The sequence below is a fragment of the Bos mutus genome, chromosome 27, assembly GCF_027580195.1.
Source record: "Bos mutus isolate GX-2022 chromosome 27, NWIPB_WYAK_1.1, whole genome shotgun sequence".
Lineage (NCBI taxonomy): Eukaryota > Metazoa > Chordata > Mammalia > Artiodactyla > Bovidae > Bos > Bos mutus.
In genome coordinates, this window is record NC_091643.1 from 10955204 (window position 1) to 10975211 (window position 20008).

The following is a 20008-nucleotide window of genomic DNA, read 5'->3' on the forward strand; positions in this document are numbered from 1 at the left end:
ATTAATTACTATCGTTTATTTTAATGCTTGCTTTCTCAAATTGTCTCAGTTTTGGCTAGTGAGAGTTTACTTTAACTGGCCACAATGTTTTTTTCAAAAGTCTGTATGATACTTTAAAAACTTACAAATTTCTCTAGCACAAAAAAACAGACATCCTAGGACACTTATTATATTTTCTTTTTTACCCTTGCTGTGGATTCAGCTATTTCTCTAAATAAACAAAGGAATTTCCAGCTGCCCTTTATCAGAGAAGAGTACTTAGAAAACAAACATCTCAGCACCAGTTGTGCCCATTTCTACTGTTTCTCATGATCTCTAAGTCTTCTCAGTGAACAAAGGTAGAACATACAAGTATCACATATTTATTTCTATATCCACTTGTTGTATCTCTGCTTTTAAAACATGAACTTATAGTGATCATTTTATGGCAAAATACAGCTTGCATTTATGAACTGCTTTCTTATATGCTCGAGCCCTGAAGCACAAAAATTTGTTTCACAATTGCTAAAACATATTCTGACTAAAGGAAACTTTCTAGCTATTGTGATTATATTCTCTTTTAAATCATTGACCTTTTTATATTAGCTGCTCTGAGGTACTTATCTGCTAACTACATTATCTGGGTCATTTTGGCATTGATATCTAGTGCTGTATTTGCTCCTATATCGTGTTTTAAGTGTTGCATAACATTTATGATTTTCTGTATACCTACTTACAAACATTGTATTAGTTTCAGATGTAAAACATAATAATTCAATATTTTTATAAATTACACACCATACAAAGTTATTAGACAATACTGACTATACTTCCTGTGCTGCACTATTACATCCCTGTGGCTTATCTATTTATTATACCCCTGGTGGTTTGTACCTCTTAATCCCCTTCACCCATTTGGTGATTTCCAAATCCTTCTCCGATCTAGTAACCACTAGTCTGAATCTGTGAGTATATCTCTGTTTTTCTCACCTTTGTTTGTTTTATTTTTAGATTCCACATACAAGTAGAAGCATATGATATTTGTTTTTCTCTGATTCATTTCAAAATGCATGAACCAATATGCTCTCCAGGTCTACCCATGTTCTTGCAAACAGCAAGATTCCATTTTTTTGTGGCTAATATTGTCATATATATATATATATATATATATATATAATATACAAATAACATACATGTATCTCACGTCTATATACATTCATCTAATGGTGGGTACTTAGGTTGCCTCCATACCTCAGTCTTAGTCTCTCAGTCATGTCTGACTCTTGGCAATCCCATGGACTGTAGCTTCCCAGGCTCCTCTGTTCATGCAGTTCTCCAGGCAAGAATACTGGAGTGGGTTGTCATTTCTTCTCCAGGGGATCTTCCCAACCCAGTGATCAAACCCAGGTATTCCGCACTGCAGGCACTTTCTTTACCATCTGAGCCACCAGAGAAGCCCATATCTTACCTATTTTAAATAATGCTGCAATAAACATTAGGGTACCTATATCTCTTTGAAGTAGTATTTTCCTTTTCTTCAGATAAATATCTAGGAGTGGAACTGTTGGATTGTATGGTATTTTAATTTTTTTGTTTTACGAAACTCCATACTGTTTTTCATGTACAAAACCAATTTCCACTAAGTGTTTACTACAGTTTCTTTTCTCTGCATCCTGACCAGCCCGTGTTTTTATTGTCATTGTTTTACCCTCTTTGGTCTCTTTGAAAATAGCCATTCTGACGGATGTGAGATAATACCTCACTGCGGTTTTGATTTGCATTTCCTTGATGATTAGTAATGTTTCGTGCCTTTTCATGTACCTCTTGTCTCTCTGTATGCCTTTGGGAAAATGTCTATTCAGGTCCTTGTTGTTGTTGCTGTTGTTTAGTTGCCAAGTCATGTCCCACTCTTACAGCGTTACTCTATAAGTTACTCTTATAGACTGTAGCCTGCCAGGCTCCTCTGTCCATTGGATTTCCCAGGCAAGAATACTGAAGTGGGTGCCATTTCCTTCTCCAAGGGATCTTCCTGATGCAGAGATAGAACCCATGTCTCTTGCATTGCAGGTGCATTCCTTACAACTGAGCCACCAGGGGAGCACTATTCAGGTCCTATGCCCATATTTTAACTGAATTGGTGGGTTTTTCTATTGAGTTGTATAAGTTCTTTATATATTTTGGATATTAACCCCTTTACAGATATCTTCTTCCACATTGCTTTTGTGTTTTGACCATGGTTTCCTTTGCTATGTAAATTCTTTTTAGTTCAGTTGGGTCCCATTTGTTTCTCTGCTTCTGTTGCCTTTGCCTAAGGCGATCAAAAAAATATACAAATTATTAAGGTGAATGTCAAAGAACATACTATGTTTTTTTAAATCTTTTTATTTTATTATATTGGCATATAATTGATGATTAACAATCTTGTGATAATTTCAGGTGGACAGAAAAGGGACTCACCCATTCATAAACATATATTAATTCTTCCCCTAACTCTCCTCCCATTCAGACTTTCAATAGCATTAAGCAGATTTCTCTGTGCTATACAGTAGAATCTTGCTGGTCATCCAATTTAAAATATAACAGTGTGTACATGTCCATCCCAAACATCTTAACTATCCCTTTCCCCCATTCTCCCAAGCCTGGCAACCGTAAGTTCATTCTCTGAGTCAATAAGGCTCTTGTTTCTGTATTAGTTTTCTGTCTGAATGATATGTTCATTGATGAAAGTGGGTTGTTAAAGTCCCTCACTCTTATTGTGTTACTGTCTATTTCTCCGTTTAAGGTTGTTAGTATTTGCTTTACATGTTGAGGTGCTCCTATATTGGGTGCATATATATGTTTGCAATTATTATATCTTCTTTTTGGATTTATCCCTTGATCATTATGTAGTGTCCTTCTTTGTCTCTTATGTCTTTGTCTTAAAGTCTATCATGTGATGTGCATATTGTTACACCAGATTTCTTTTATTTTCCATTTGCGTGGAATACCTTTTTTCCATCCTGTCACTTTCTGTGTGTGTGTGTCCTTAGTTCTGATGTGGGTCTCCTGTAGACAGCTTACATATATGTCTTATCTTTGTATCCACTCAGCCAGTCTATGTCTTTTGGTTGGTTCATGTAATCCATTTACATTTAAGGTAATTATCAATATATATGTTCCTACTGTTGTTGTTCAGTCATCATGTCATGTCTAACTCTCTGGGACCCCATGAATTGCAGCATTCCAGGTTTCCCTGTACTTTACTATCTCTGTGAGTTTGCTCAAACTCATGTCCATTGCCTGGAAAATTCCATGGACAGAGGAGACTGGTGGGCTACACTCCATGGGGTTGCAAAGAGTCAGGCAACTGACCACACACACAGCCACAGAAGTAGCAGTAACCTGTCTACAAGGGAAGGATTCAATATCCAATGAGAAAAAATACAATCCATTACCAAAACATGTTTATGTTCAGAGAGAAAGCTGAATAAAATCTATTTGCTGATCTACAGGTGGTACATTAGGCAGTTTAAAGTATCCAGGAGAAATGCAGACAGATTTTCCTGAATTGTGTTTCAGACACATGGGGCAAAGTAGGCACTCTTTGCATTAATGTTTCCATCAGTTCATAAAGTGGACCAATGATTCAATGCATGCCTGGTAGTCAGTAATGGCAGTTTATTTGGAATGGTTTAGGGTCAGGAAGCAACAGTTAGAACTGGACATGGAACAACAGACTGGTTCCAAATAGGAAATGAGTATGTCAAGGCTGTATATTGTCACCCTGCTTATTTAACTTAAATGCAGAGTACATCATGAGAAACATTGGGCTGGAAGAAGCACAAGCTGGAATCAAGATTGTCGGGAGAAATGTCAATAACCTCAGATATGCAGATGACACCACCCTTATGGCAGAAAGTGAAGAAAAACTAAAAAGCCTCTTGATGAAAGTGAAAGTGGAGAGTGAAAAAGTTGGCTTAAAGCTCAACATTCAGAAAACTAAGATCATGGCATCCGGTCCCATCACTTCATGGGAAATAGATGGGGAAACAGTGGAAACAGTGTCAGACTTTATTTTTCTGGGCTCCAAAATCACTGCAGATGGTGACTGCAGCCATGAAATTAAAAGATGAGGATTCATTTTGATATTTGGCAAAACTAATACAATTATGTAAAGTTTAAAAATAAAATTTAAAAAAATAAAAAAATTTTTAAAAAATGAAAAAATAAATAAATAAATAAAAGATGCTTACTCCTTGGAAGGAAAGTTATGACCAACCTAGATAGCATATTCAAAAGCAGAGACATTACTTTGCCAACAAAGGTCCGTCTAGTCAAGGCTATGGTTTTTCCTGTGGTCATGTATGGATGTGAGAGTTGGACAGTGAAGAAGGCTGAGCGCCGAAGAATTGATGCTTTTGAACTGTGGTGTTGGAGAAAACTCTTGAGAGTCCCTTGGACTGCAAGGAGATCCAACCAGTCCATTCTGAAGGAGATCAGCCCTGGATTTCTTTGGAAGGAATGATGCTAAAGCTGAAACTCCAGTACTTTGGCCACCTCATGTGAAGAGTTGACTCATTGGCAAAGACTCTGATGCTGGGAGGGATTGGGGGCAGGAGGAGAAGGGGACGACAGAGGATGAGATGGCTTGATGGCATCACTGACTCGATGGACGTGAGTTTGAGTGAACTCCAGGAGTTGGTGATGGACAGGGAGGCCTGGTGTGCTGCGATTCATGGGGTCGCAAAGAGTCAGACATGACTGAGCGACTGAACTGAACTGAACTGAGCCTTCTTATCACTGAATTTTACCTATGTATCCTTTTATTCTGAACTAACTGCAGATTCTTGGGAAATTTCAAAAATAACCTAGAAAGAATACAGAGGACCCCTGTATACTTCAGCTGTTTTCCCCAAATGGTAACACCTCAAATGACTTATATATCTTACCTATAGTAGAATATCCAAGCGAGGAAATTGACACTGGTAAATTCACAGACATTACTCATATATCATCAGTTTCCCATGGATTCATTTGTGGTGTGTGTGTATGTGTGTTTGTTTGAATTGCCATCTTGGCAATATTGCACTGCAAAGTGATAAACATAGAATGTCTGGGTTTATTTCAGTGTTCTTTCCTTTTTCTCAATCAGGTTTTAGTTTTCAGTGTTCAAGTGCTGCATGTATTTTAAGTATATTGCTGAATGTTTTGCTTTTGAAAATATTGTGAACAGAATAGTTCTCTAAATTTTATTTTCTCATTGTTCACTGCCAGTATCTAATAATAATAAAAATAACAATGCAAATCATATATTGATCTTTTATATTGTGTGAACCTCATAAATTCTCTCTTTCTCTCTTTTTGTGTGTGAGCTTCTTAGTATTTCCATGTTCAGGATCATGGAATCTGCAAATGAAGTCTGAATTATCCTTTTCTAATTCGGATACCTTTAATTTGTTTTTCTTGCTTGACTGTATATATATCTACCAAAATGTTGAATTGTAAGTAGAGAAAGAAAAGATTTACTTATTACCAATTTTATGAGACAAATTTAGCCATTACCAGGAAGTTTATTGTTAGCTGTAGTTTTTTTTTTGTTAATACCCTTTATCTGATTTGGAAATCCCCCCTATATTTCTACTTTTCTGAGAATTTTTAATCTTACATGGTGGTTGTTATTTTTTCAGTGCTTTTAGTACATCTATTTTCATAAATCTGTTTTTGGTGCATTTTCCTATTGATATAATTTATTACATTAATTTGTTTTCAGATGTTAAAACTCATGAGCCATGTTCTTATTATCCACTCTGACAATGTCTGGCTTTTAATTGATTGTTTATAGACCATTTCCATTAAAAGTGATTACTGATCTACTATCTTCAAATAACAGAATAATCGTTCACATTCAAATGCTGTAATTATGCACTCCTTCATGTGTAGTGAAGGTGTACTATGATAGTTTCCCAATTCCTCCGTCACAAGTCCCTTGTGAGGCTTCTTGTTACTCACTTTGCTTATACATATACAATAAATATCCAATACATTCTTCATATTATTGCTTTGAGAAGATAGTTATCTTTTAGCTCAGTTAAGAGTAAGAAAAATACACACATTTTTCTTTCAATTTTTTCATTTTCTAATGCTGTCCCTTTTTAATGTAGATCTAAGTTTCTGACACAAACTTCTCTTCTGCATAAAGGACTTTTTAAAAAATATTTCTTGCAAGTATGATATGCTCACAAAGAATTCTATCATTTTTTGTCTGAAAAATCTCTATTATTTGAAAGATAATTTTACTGGACAGAGAATTCTTAGTTAGATTTTTCTTTTCTTACAGCAGTCAAAAATTCCTTCCAAATCTTAACTGCATGATTTTTAAATGAAAAGTCTGCTGTAATTCTTATCTTTACTCCTCTAAGTAAGGTGTGCCCCAACCTAGTTGCCTTTGAGAGTGTCTCATTGATATTGATTTACTTTAGTTTGAATGTGATATATTTATAGATGGTTTGTATTTTGATATTTATCCTGCTTGGCATTTTCTAAGTTTCTTGTATTTGTGTTTTCATGTCTGTCAATAGTTTTGTGAAGATCTTGTTCATTATTTTTTTCAAGATTTTTCCTATTCTGTTTCTTCTCCTTCTGCTGCTCTTATTACAAGTATGTTACACTTTCTGTAATTGTCTTATAGTTCTTGGGTTTTTCTATTTTTTCCTCCATTATTTTGTTTTATTGTGATTCAGTTTGGGAAGTTTCTATCAATCTATCACTGAGTTCTCTGAAGTTTTTCTTCTGTGGCTTAGATTGCATTTTATTGATGAAAGCTTGGAAGCCATTTTTAAATTTTTGTTAGGTTTTTTATGCTTTTATTTTCTCTTTATTCTTATAGTTTGTTCTTACAGTTTTCATATCTCTGTTGATGTTGTTTCTCTGGTCTTTCGTGTTGTTGACTTTTGCTTTTTAAACCTTTAAAATATTAACCAAAGCTATCTTAAATTTCATATCTAATAATTCCAAGATCTATTTTATATTTGATTTGTTTCTGATGCTATTTTATCTCTTTAGACTGTTTTTTTTCCTTGCCTTTTAATATAAATAGTACTTTTTTGTGTTGAAAGTTGGTCATGTTATATAGGGTAGTAGGCACTGAAGCAAATAAGCTTTTAATGTAAGAATATATGTTAATATTTTTAGGAGATAGATTGTGTCTAGTGTTTGTTGTAGCTATAGGCACCAGAATCTTCAGATTCCATTAGTGAAGAAATTTCTTTCTCTCTTCTTAAATTTGGAGCTTCCTTTTATCCCAGCCCTCAAAGGGAATATGTGTCTTGGAGCTCTCTCAGTTGTAATTTACTTCTATTTCTGCTGGGGACTTGTTACTATGGTTTTACAGTTGGTGGGGGGGTGGACCTTCTCTAGTTTTTACATAAGCCTTTCTTTTAATGAGTTTGTGTCTCAGGGGTATGGATAACAGAAGTGCTTTTATTCCTCCTCCAGGTGTAGAGTGCCCCATCCCATGCCCCCATTCTCTAGTCCCTGTTCTACAGCTACCATCCCCAACTTATATCCTTAAGCCTTTTCTGTTATTGATCATGACTATATAGAACTCAAAAGCCTCTTGATGAAAGTGAAAGTGGAGAGTGAAAAAGTTGGTTTAAAACTCAACATTCAGAAAACGAAGATCATGGCATCCAGTCCCACCACTTCGTGGGAAATAGATGGGGAAACAGTGTCAGAATTAATTTTTCTCAGCTCCAAAATCACTGCAGATGGTGACTGCAGCCATGAAATTAAAAGACGCTTACTCCTTGGAAGGAAAGTTATGACCAACCTAGATAGCATGTTCAAAAGCAGAGACATTACTTTGCCAACAAAGGTCCGTCTAGTCAAGGCTATGGTTTTTCCTGTGGCCATGTATGGAAGTGAGAGTTGGACTGTGAAGAAGGCTGAGCACTGAAGAATTGATGCTTTTAAACTGTGGTGTTGAGAAGACTCTTGAGAGTCCCTTGGACTGCAAGGAGATCCAACCAGTCCATTCTGAAGGAGATCAGCCCTGGGATTTCTTTGGAAGGAATGATGCTAAAGCTGAAACTCCAGTACTTTGGCCACCTCATGCAAAGAGTTGACTCATTGGAAAAGACTCTGATGCTGGGAGGGATTAGGGGCAGGAGGAGAAGGGGATGACAGAGGATGAGATGGCTGGATGGCATCACTGACTCGATGGACATGAGTCTCAGTGAACTCCAGGAGTTGGTGATGGACAGGGAGGCCTGGCATGCTGCGAATCATGGGGTCCCAAAGAGTCGGACACGACTGAGCGACTGATCTGATCTGATATTTATTATTCTTTTAGGTGATCCAAGAAAAGTGGAGTTGGCAAGAGTGGGATGAAAGTCTTTATACCTAGAGATTAAGCCTTTGTTAGACAGCTGGGTCTGGGAATTTCATAATGATTACTCTTCACCTCCCCCTGTAAGTGTATATGGAGAGCTTTCACATATACTCCCCAAAAGAAACATATAGAGTTTCTGGAGAAAAGGCAAATGAAAATATAACTGTATTACTCAAGAGCTTCACATCTTCATGGTAGTTCATGCTCAGTCTCCAGTGATTTGTCAAAATTTGTATTTAAATATTGTTAGTGGTTTAGGTAGTTCAGTGGCTTATGTTCCAGATAGGCAAATTACAAGTGCTACTTATTGTTTTTGCATGCACTTAGCTTTCCAGATACATGTAAGTGGTTTTTTCTGCAACCGCAGTTCTCTGATGGGTCCAAAAAAAGTCATTGATTTCCATTTACTCAGCATTTTCTTGTAATGACTGGAAAAACAAAGCCTTCTTAAGTAAACAGTGCAAAGAAATAGAGGAAAACAATAGAATGGGAATGACTAGAGATCTCTTCAAGAAAATTAGAGATACCAAGGGAACATTTCATGCAAAGATGGACATAATAAAGGACAGAAATTGTGTGGACCTAACAGAAGCAGAGATATTAAGAAGAGGTGGCAAGAATACACAGAAGAACTGTACAAAAAGGTTTTAATGACCCAATTACCACAGTGGTGTAGTTACTCACCTAGAGCCAGACATCCATGAGTGTGAAGTCAAGTGGGCCTTAGGGAGCATTACTATGAACAAAGCTAGTGGAGGTAATGGAATTCCAGCTGAGCTATTTCAAATCCTAAAAGATGATGCTGTGAAAGTGCTGTACTCAGTATGCCAGCAAATTTGGAAAACTCAACAGTGGCCACAGGACTGGAAAATTTCAGTTTTCATTCCAATTCCAAAGAAAGGCAATGCCAAAGAATGTTCAAACTGCCACACAATTTCTTTCATTTCACATGCTAACAAGGTAATGTTCAAAATCCTTCAAGCTGGGCTTCAACAGTACAGGGCTCTATACTTTGAATCCCGTACCTCTTGCAGGTAGCCTTAGAAACTGATGTCAAAATAGTTGTTAACCTTCTGAACTCAAACTAGTTTAACACCGCCCATATTCAAAAGCAGAGACATTACTTTGCCAACAAAGGTTCGTCTAGTCAAGGCTATGGTTTTTCCTGTTGTCATGTATGGATGTGAGTGTTGGACTGAAGAAGGCTGAGCACTGAAGAATTGATGCTTTTGAACTGTGGTGCTGGAGAAGACTCTTGAGAGTCCCTTGGACTGCAAGGAGATCCAACCAGTCCATTCTGAAGGAGATCAGCCCTGGGATTTCTTTGGAAGGAATGATGCTAAAGCTGAAACTCCAGTACTTTGGCCACCTCATGTGAAGAGTTGACTCATTGGAAAAGACTCTGATGCTGGGAGGGATTGGGGGCAAGAGGAGAAGGGGACGACAGAGGATGAGATGGCTGGATGGCATCATTGACTTGATGGACGTGAGTCTGAGTGAACTCCAGGAGTCGGTGATGGACAGGGAGGCCTGGTGTGCTGCGATTCATGGGGTCGCAAAGAGTCGGACATGACTGAGCGACTGATCTGATCTGATCTGATATCACTTTGCCAACGAGGGTCCACAGACTGAAAGCTATGGTTTTTCCAGTAGTCATGTATGGATGTCAGAGTTGGACCATAAAGAATGCTGAGTGCTAAAAAATTGATGCTTTTGAACTGTGGTGTTGGAAAAGATTCTTGAAAGTCCCTTGAACAGCAAGGAAATCAAACCAATTATTCCTGAAGGAAATCAACCCTGAATATTCATTGGAAGGACTGATGCTAAAGCGCCAATACTTTGGTCACCTGATGTGAAGAGCCGACTCACTTGAAAAGACCCTGCAAGATAGTCATGATGGTGTGATCACTCACCTAGAGCCAAACATCCTGGAATGTGAAGTCAAGTGGGCCTTAGGAAGCATCATTACGAACAAAGCTAGTGGAGGTGATGGAATTCCAGTTGAGCTATTTCAAATCCTGAAGGATGATGCTGTGAAAGTGCTACACTCAGTATGCCAGCAAATTTGGAAAAGTCAGAAGTGGCCACAGGACTGGAAAAGGTCAGTTTCATTCCAATCCCAAAGAAAGGCAATGCCAAAGAATGCTCAAACTACTGCACAGTTGCACTCATCTCACACACTAGTAAAGTAATGCTCAAAATTCTCCAAGCCAGGCTTCATCAATACGTGAACCATGAACTTCCAGATGTTCAAGCTGGTTTTAGAAAAGGCAGAGGAACCAGAGATCAAATTGCCAGCATTTGCTGGATCATTGAAAAAGCAAGAGAATTCCAGAAAAACATTTATTTCTGCTTTATTGACTATGCCAAAACTTTTGACTGTGTGGATCACAATAAACTGTAGAAAATTCTGAAAGAGATGGGAATACCAGACCACCTGATCTGCCTCTTGAGAAACCTGTATGCAGGTCAGCAAGCAACAGTTAGAACTGGACATGGAACAACAGACTGGTTCCAAATCAGGCAAGGAGTACATCAAGGCTGTATATTGTCACCCTGCTTATTTAACTTCTATGCAGAGTACATCATGAGAAACGCTGGGCTGGAAAAAGCACAAGCCAGACTCAAGATTGCTGGGAGAAATATCAATAACCTCACATATGCAGATGACACCACCCTTATGGCAGAAAGTGAAGAACTAAAGGGCCTCTTGATGAAAATGAAAGAGGAGAGTGATAAAGTTGGCTTAAAGCTCAACATTCAGAAAACTAAGATCATGGCATCTGGTCCCATCACTTCATGGGAAATAGATGGAGAAACAGTGGAAACAGTGTCAGACTTTATTTAGGGGGGCTCCAAAGTCACTGAAGATGGTGATTGCAGCCATGAAATTAAAAGACGCTTACTCCTTGGAAGGGAAGTTATGACCAACCTAGATAGCATATTCAAAGCAGAGACATTACTTTGCCAACAGAGGTCTGTCTAGTCAAGGCTATGGTTTTTCCAGTGGTCATGTATGGATGTGAGAGTTGGACTGTGAAGAAAGCTGAGCACTGAAGAATTGATGCTTTTGAACTGTGGTGTTGGAGAAGACTCTTGAGAGTCCCTTGGACTGTAAGGAGATCCAACCAGTCCATTCTAAAGGAGATCAGTCCTGGGTGTTCATTGGAAGGACTGATGTTGAAGCTGAAACTCCAATATTTTGGCCACCTGATGTGAAGAGCTGACTCATTTGAAAAGACCCTGATGTTGGGAAAGATTGAAGGCAGGAGGAGAAGGGGACAATAGAGGATGAGATGGTTCGATGGCATCACCGACTAAATGGACATGAGTTTGGGTAAACTCCAGGAATTGGTGATGGACAGGGAGGCCTGGCGTGCTGCAGTCCATGGGGTTGCAAAGAGTCGGGTATGACGGAGTGACTGAACTGAACTAAACTGATGCCGGGAAAGATTGAAGGCAAGAGGAGAAAGGGACAACAGAGGATGAGATGGTCGGATGGCATCACCACTTCAGTGGTCATGAGTTTAAGCAAACTCCAGGAAATAGTGAAGAATAAGGAAGCCTGGTATGCTGCAATCCATGGAGATGCAAAGAATCACACAGGACTGAGAGACTGAAAAACAACAGCAGCAACAACTTGACGTAGAAGCTCATAAATAATTTGTAACAGACGTAATAATACTTAAAATACTTAACTAAAATGTAATCAATCTACTTTAATGGAATAACTTATGTACTTTGTGATAAATTTATAAAAGTGCAAAAGTCAGTAGAATCCAAAGTCACTTTCAAGTGATCCCAGTTCCTAGCAACCAGTTCCTAGCAATACTTTCTCTTTCCTTGGATTTACCTTTTCTAGAGTTCTTATATTAGGACAATTGCATACTATGTGGTCTTTTTACTTGGTTTATTTTACTTATTTTTTTTAGTTTCATCCATTTTGTAGCCTATTACACTAGTTTGTAGCTTCTTATTACTGGATAATATTATATCCTAAAATTATGTGCCAGCTAATGGGCATTTAGAATGTTTCTAATAGTTTTGGGTCATTAAAAACAATGCTGCTATGGATGTCTCTATTATACAGAGAATGGATGAACAACAAGGTCCTACTGTATAGCACAAAGAACTATATTCAATATTTCAATATCTATAGTAAGCCATAATGGAAAAGAATATTAAAAATATATATATATAACTGAATCACTTTGCTATAAGTAGTAATTAACAAAACATTACAAATCAAGTATACTTCAAGTAAAAAAATTAACAGGACAATGGTGCTTTGAACATTCTTATGAAGTATTTTGTTTGTTTTCTTTGTAAAGCCATGTATTTTTTCTCTTGAGATATAACAAGTGATGATTTGAATCAGTTCTAATGAGGTGGATGAAACTGGAGCCTATTATACAGAGTGAAGTAAGCCAGAAAGAAAAACACCAATACAGTATACTAACGCATATATATGGAGTTTAGAAAGATGGTAACAATAACCCTGTATTCAAGACAGCATAAGAGACATAGATGTATAGAACAGTCTTTTGGACTCTGTGGGAGAGGGTGAGGGTGGGATGATTTGGGAGAATGGCATTGAAACATGTATAATATCATATATGAAATGAATCGCCAGTCCAGGTTCGATGCAGGATACTGGATGCTTGGGGCTGGTGCACTGGGATGACCTAGAGGGATGGTACAGGGAGGGAGGTGGGAGGGGGGTTCAGGATGGGGAACACGTGTACACCCATGGCAGATTCATGTTGATGTATGGCAAAACCAATACAATATTGTAAAGTAATTAACCTCCAATTAAAATAAATAAATTTATATTTTGAAAAAACAAGTGATGAAGGTACAAGTCTTTATGTAAACACATTTTTAAATTTTCCATGGATGCACACTTAGAAGTTGAGTTGCTGAGTCATGTGGAAAGTTCAGGGCTTACCTGGTGGCTCAGATGATAAAGAATCTGCTGCAATGCAGAACACCCAGGTTCATCCCTGGGTTGGAAAGATCCCCTGGAGAAGGGAATGGCAACTCATGCGAGTATTCTTGCCTAAAGAATTCCATAAGCAGAGGAGCCTGGCGGTCTACAGTCCATGGGGTTGCAAAAGAGTCAGACATGACTGAGTAACTTTCACTTACATGGCAATTTAAACATTTTAAGCAGTTGCCCACATAATTTCCAAAGTTACTGTACCATCTTACATCTCCAACAAGAGCGTATCAGAGTTATAACTTCTCCGCATCCGCAGCGTTTTGTACTGTCACAGCTTTTTGTTGCCTTGTTTACGTGTCATTCTAAAGAGGTATCTTACTCTCTAATTTGCATTTCCCTACTCATTTATGAAATTACCACTCTTTCATGTGATTATTAATGCTTTTTTTTTTCATTTTTGGGTTGCCTTCCCTCTGGCTCAGCCGTAAAGAATCTGCGTGCCAATGCAGAAGATGCAGGAGATGCTGGGTCAGGAAAATTCCCTGGAGAAGGAAATGGCAACCCACTCCAGTATCCTTACCTGGAAAAATTCCATTGACAGAGGAGCCTGACAGGCATAGAGTCAGACACAACTGCACACACACACACACACACACACACTTGATTTTCTGGTTATTTTTGTCTGTGGTTTAGACACTATCATCATGATGTATCTTAGTGATTCCACATTAATATTTATTCCATATACTGCTTCTTAAGTGTATGCCTTAATGTCTTGTCAGTTTGGGACCCATGATGTGGAGAATATGTATTATGTTTGAAAAATAGAAAAGGAAATGTAAGTATATTAGTAATTTTTTAAATTTTACTAATTTTTAGATAGAATAAGCTCAGAATCATGTTTAAGAACAATAGCCAAAAAGTAATAATAATAATAAAGAATTGTTTAAAAGTGATGACTAAATAGGAAGTGGGGCTTCCCTGGTAGCTCAGCTGATATAGAATCCACCTGCGATGCAGGAGACCCGGGTTGGATTCCTGGGTCAGGGAGATCCCCAGGAAAAGGGATAGGCTGCCTACTCCAGGATTGATGGGCTTCCCTGGTGGCTCAGACAGTAAATAATCCACCTGCAATGCGGGAGACCTGAGCTCAGTTCCTGGATTGGGAAGATTCCCTGGAGGAGGGCATGGGTAATCCACTCCAGTATTCTTGCCTGGAGAATTCCCGTGGACAAGGGAGCCTGGTGGGTCACAGTCCAAGGGGTTGAACGGAGCCAAACAGGACCAAATGACTAAGCACAGCACAGCACAAAGTAAGAAGTAGCTCATAATTACTAAGATGTTATTGTTAATAACACAGGAAAGACCCTCATAATTTTCAGTTTCACAATTAATTGCATAATCTCTTAGCAAGACTTAACGCTTTATTTCGGAGAAGGCAATGGCACCCCACTCCAGTACTTTTGCCTGGAAAATCCCATGGATGGAGGAGCCTGGTGGGCTGCAGTCCATGGGGTCGCTAGGAGTCAGACACGACTGAGAGACTTCACTTTCACTTTTCACTTTCATGCATTGGAGAAGGAAATGGCAACCCACTCCAGTGTTCTTGCCTGGAGAATCCCAGGGACGGGGGAGCCTGGTGGGCTGCCGTCTATGGGATCGCACAGAGTCGGACACGACTGAAGCGACTTAGCAGCAGCAGCAGCAGTAACGCTTTTATTTGGGTTTTCCATGTAGTTCAGTTGGTAAAGAATCTACCTGCAATGCTGGAGACCTGGGTTCGATTCCTGGGTCGGGAAGATCCCCTGGAAAAATAAACTGGCAACCCACTCCAGTATTCTTGTCTGGAGAATCCCATGGACAGAGGAGCCGGGCAGGCTACAGTCCATAGGGTCGCAAGAGTCGGACCCAGCTTAGCACAATCTTTCTTTCTCTTCATGCTTTATTTAAATCTTTTTCCTTTAGAATTGATATTCTAATATTTCTCTGTATTGAAAACTAATGATTTTTATTTGTTGCTAAATTATAGGAATGTGAGATGTGGAAAATTACTATGTACATATGATAAAAGAGAGGTCATTTCTGTTGAAAATGCCTCTGTTATGTATTCCAACATAAATGGAAAGATCTGCATTGGACTGCATTATGAATATGGTAATGAAGATGAAGGAATGATGTGGGTAAAAGATGGAACTGTTTGTGGTGAAAGTAAGGTGTGTGGTCTTTTATTACCAGGTAATATACTAATTTCAAATTTTAAATGCGTATGTGGTATTTTTCTCAAGTTAAATGTGTATTTAATTTCAAAAAATATGAAATGGAAAGTTTTGAAAATGAGAGAAATTTTAAAAGAAAAAACATAACCTGCCATTTACTATTTTTTCACATATGTTAACTGAGTTGAGAATCATACTGTTCATTGACAGTTTTATCATTTCATATATTTTTAATGTAGTGAATTATATTTTTATATAATTACTTAAAAATAATGATTAAAGTAAAAAAAACTTTAAAGAAACATATGTTCATTTTAGTGATGAAAATAATAAAGGATTCACAGAGTAAAGGAAAGATCAATCAAAGGGATGAAAATCTGAAATACGATTACTCTCCATTTTCTATAATGAACCTTCCATTAATTCTTTTAAATTGAAATACTTGATTTACAATATTGCATTAGTTCCTGGTGTACATCATAGTGATTCAGTGTTTTGCAGACTATATTCCGTTATAGGTTATTACAAAATAATAAGTCCCTGTGCTATGCAGTATATCTTTGCACCTATCTACATTATAAATAGCACCTTATATACTATACCATTTGTCAGTATTTGTACACTATACAATTTGTACTGTACTATACAATTTATACTCCTAATTTATCCCTCCCCACTTGGATCTCCCCTTTGGAGAGTTCTGTTTCAATTTTGCATATACATTCATCTGTATCCTTTTTAAGTTTCCACATATAAGTGATATCATATAGTATTTGACTTCCTCCATCTGACTCATTTCACTAAGCTCGTCCACATTACTGAGAATGACAGTATTTCCTTCTTTTTATGCCTGAGTAATATTCCACATTCATATTTCTAAATATTACATATATTTATAAATATTCCATTATTTATAAATATATTTATATAGATTTATATTTTTAAAATCACATTTATAATCCAGTAGTCTGTTGATAGGCACTTAAGTTGCTTCTGAGTCTTGGATGCTATAAATAGTGCTGCTGTGAACATTGAGGAATATATATATTTTTGAATTAATGTCTTTCTTTTTTCCAGATGTATACCCAGGAATAGGATTGCTGGGTTGTATGGTAGTTCTAGTTTCACCTTTTTAAGGAAATTCCATGGTGTTTCCCATAGTAGCTGTACCAATTTATATTGCCAGCAAAAGTATACAAGGGTTTCTTTTTCTCCACATCTTCCCCAACATTTGTTATTTGTAGAGATTTTGATGAAACTCATTCAAACAGGTGTGAGGTGATGCCTCATTGTGGTTTTGATTTGTATCTCTCTTATAATGAGAAATGTTGAACATCTTTTCATAGGCTTGTGGTCCAACTTTGTATTTTATGTGGAAATATGTGTATTTGGCCTTCTGTTTTTGTTTTTATTTTTGTTTTGATATTGAGTTGAATAAGCTATTTATTTTGAATAAGCTATACATTTTGGATGGGCTTCCCTGGTGGTTCAGTGGTAAAGACTCTGTCTGCCAATGCAGGAGATGTGGGTTTGATTCCTGGGCTACGAAAATCCCTTGGAGAAGGAAATGGCAACCCACTCCAGTATTCTTGCCTGAAAAATCCATGGGCAGAGGAGCATGGCAAGCTACAGTCCACGGGATCACAAAAGAACCAGACATGACTTAGCTACTAAAGAACAACAACAGTGTTTTGGATATTAACATCCTGTTGGTCACATCATTAGCAAATATCTTCTCTCATTCCTTAGGTGTCTTTTGCTTTGTTGATAATTTCCTTTGCTGTGCAAAAGCTTTTAAGTTTAATTAGGTCTCATTTATTTTTTTATTTTTTTCCTTTTGTCTTAGGATATTTATCCAAGAAAATATTGCTACAATTTATGTCAGAGTATCCTGCCTATGTTCTCTTTTAATAGTTTTATGGTTACAGGCCTTACATTTCGACCTTTAAGCCATTTTGAGTTTATTTTTATAAATACTATGAGGGAATGTTTTAATCTTATTGTTTTCTGTGTTCCTATCCAGTTTTCCCAGTACCACTTGTGGGTAAGACTGTCTTATCTCCACTCTATAGTCTTTCATCCTTTTTCTCCTCTTTTGATAGGATGTGATTTTTTTTTATTGTCATTGTTGTTAAAAATTGGACTGCAGAAAACACAACCACTTCTCCCCAAGTTTACAGTCTGGCTCTGTGCTCAGGCAGTCCTTATGTAATTTCTTGGGTGCTCTGAGCCTTGAGAGTAGCCTAAGGAGAAAATTTGTTTTCTCTGAGGGTTTTGTGAATATGCATCTTTCCTGTGAATATGCATGTCTTTGTGGCTTTTCTCATTCCTCGTATACATGGACATTTTAGATGCTTTATTTTTCCAAATAGTCTCACCACAGTAGCCTTGGAGCCTTATATTGTCTACAGTACGTCTCCATTCATTCTCTGCCCCCCATGTCTGCAAGTCTTAGTTTTCCTGAGCAGTGCCCAGCTGAGATTTGAGTCAAGTGGAACAGAAACCAGTCTTTAAGCAGTTCCCAGACAGATGAGAATATGAAAAATAGTCTCCTCTGGAAACTCTGCTGCTGCCTTCTCCAAACATAGACTGTGCCATGCACCAGAGGTAGTGGGACAGGGTGAACAAAATGCTACAAAGTTTTCTAATGTTTTGGTGTGGCTATTTGTTTGTTTGGTCATTTGCTTAGCTGTTGTAGTCGTCTGACTACTTCCAGAGCTCCTATGGGTTGCTTTAGCCAGTTCTTCTTCCCCTCCCCCTCTTCCTCTTCCTCCCCTTCCTCCTCCTCCTCCTGCTTCATCTTCTTCCTCTAACATCTCTAAGGGAAAACAACACTTGGGGTGCCCAGTGCACCATTTTGCTGATGTCACACTCCAGATTAATTTTTCAGGATTTGGTAAAAATCTGCTTTTCATTCTGTCACTGGCGTATGGTGCATATGATCACTTAAATCCTACATCCTTTGCCACTGATGACCACAGTGGGAATCGCTGGCTTCAGGTTTGGGTTACTTTGGTGAAATCACATTATCTCACATTTTCTGTGCAAAAATGATTTTCATTTTATCTCAAGTACACAGTATTACTTGATATTACAAGTAAAATGAAGTCTCAAAAATAATATTTCTATAATTTGGGGCTTTATGTTAGCTTTCTTATCTCATCAGTTGTACCATAACCAAGAAAGTTAGACATACCAGAAACCCTGGTGTCATTGCCCATCTCTCTTTTCATTCTTTATATACAGTTTATCACTAAACTTGGTGAATTAACTCTATCTCAAATACAACCACTGTTTTTGATCAACACCACTAAGCACTCAGTTTCACTCTGGGTTGTCATTTTTCTAGACTACTGCAATGTTGCTCTAGTTTGTCTCTCTATATTTTCTCTCACTTTTGCATTCTCTTTTTCAAAACTTCCTTTTTATCAGCCTTCCATCTTCCAATTAAATCTCTAAATATGACTGATTGTTTACAAGTTATAGACCAACTTTCTGATCAAGATTACAAGACACAAACATATCCTCCATAATAACTTCTGTCACATCACATGTAGATTGTGTGTGTGTGTGTTTCTTTACCTTTTACAGCAATATGAGCAATATAAGGTTTTTTTGTTATTGCTATTCCCTGCTGCGTTCTCAGGGTAAAGTGCATTGTAAGACTCAAATATTTAGTTAATGTTTGAATGGATATTCTTTGTGTAACAGTTGCACTGCCCTTAATATTTTTTTTGAGTTTTTTTTTTTTAAACTTTACATAATTGTGTTAGTTTTGCCAAATATCAAAATGAATCCGCCACAGAAATGAAAGGCAAAGTACTTGTTGTAAAAAAGAATAAATCTTCAAAATGACTATATCATATCTACTATGTAACTTTTTTAAAAATATTTTTTTAAAAATGCCCTTAATATTTTTTAAAAGTTACATAGTAGATATGATGTAGTCATTTTGAAGATTTATTCTTTTTGTACAAGTACTTTGCCTTTCATTTCTATGCTTGATTGAGTCCTGTTCAACATCAGGGCTCAACAAAAATGTTTTGCTGCCCTCATATATTCTTTGTTTTTTATTATTTCATAAAACTATTTTATTATAGTATTTATGACATATTGCCTTTGCTTTTATTTCATGTCTGTACTTCCTATCCTAGTATAAGCATAGAAGATGCTTTTTTTTTTAACTTTCAGATAATCAGTCTCATCTAGTGCTAGAAACTCAGTAGCAGTATGAATTAACCACTTATTGGTAGTATGTTAATATTTATTATGAAATGAATACCTCTTATGTCTGTACAATACGGAATCCTTTTAGTTAGATGCCAAGTACAGATGGTGGTTCAATTAACTTACTTTGGGACATTCCTTTTTTAGATTTGCCAGAATAAGCAATGTGTAGATTCTTCATTCTTGAACTATGACTGTAATCCAGAAAAATGCAACAATCAAGGTGTAAGTATCAGTACTATGAGACATAGAGTATATATCATTGAGAGTGATCTT

The 20008-nt window shown here is 37.3% G+C and overlaps 1 protein-coding gene across 1 annotated transcript in view; it reads left to right on the plus strand.

Annotated features, from left to right (window-relative positions):
- The window catches only part of ADAM2 (ADAM metallopeptidase domain 2), a 100596-nt gene that overhangs the window by 72444 nt on the left and 8144 nt on the right, over positions 1-20008 (plus strand). Inside the window, exons 16-17 of the mRNA XM_005897530.3 lie at positions 15319-15502; positions 19880-19957. Coding sequence (XP_005897592.2) covers positions 15319-15502; positions 19880-19957 — 262 coding nt within the window. The remainder of the gene's footprint in view (positions 1-15318; positions 15503-19879; positions 19958-20008) is intronic.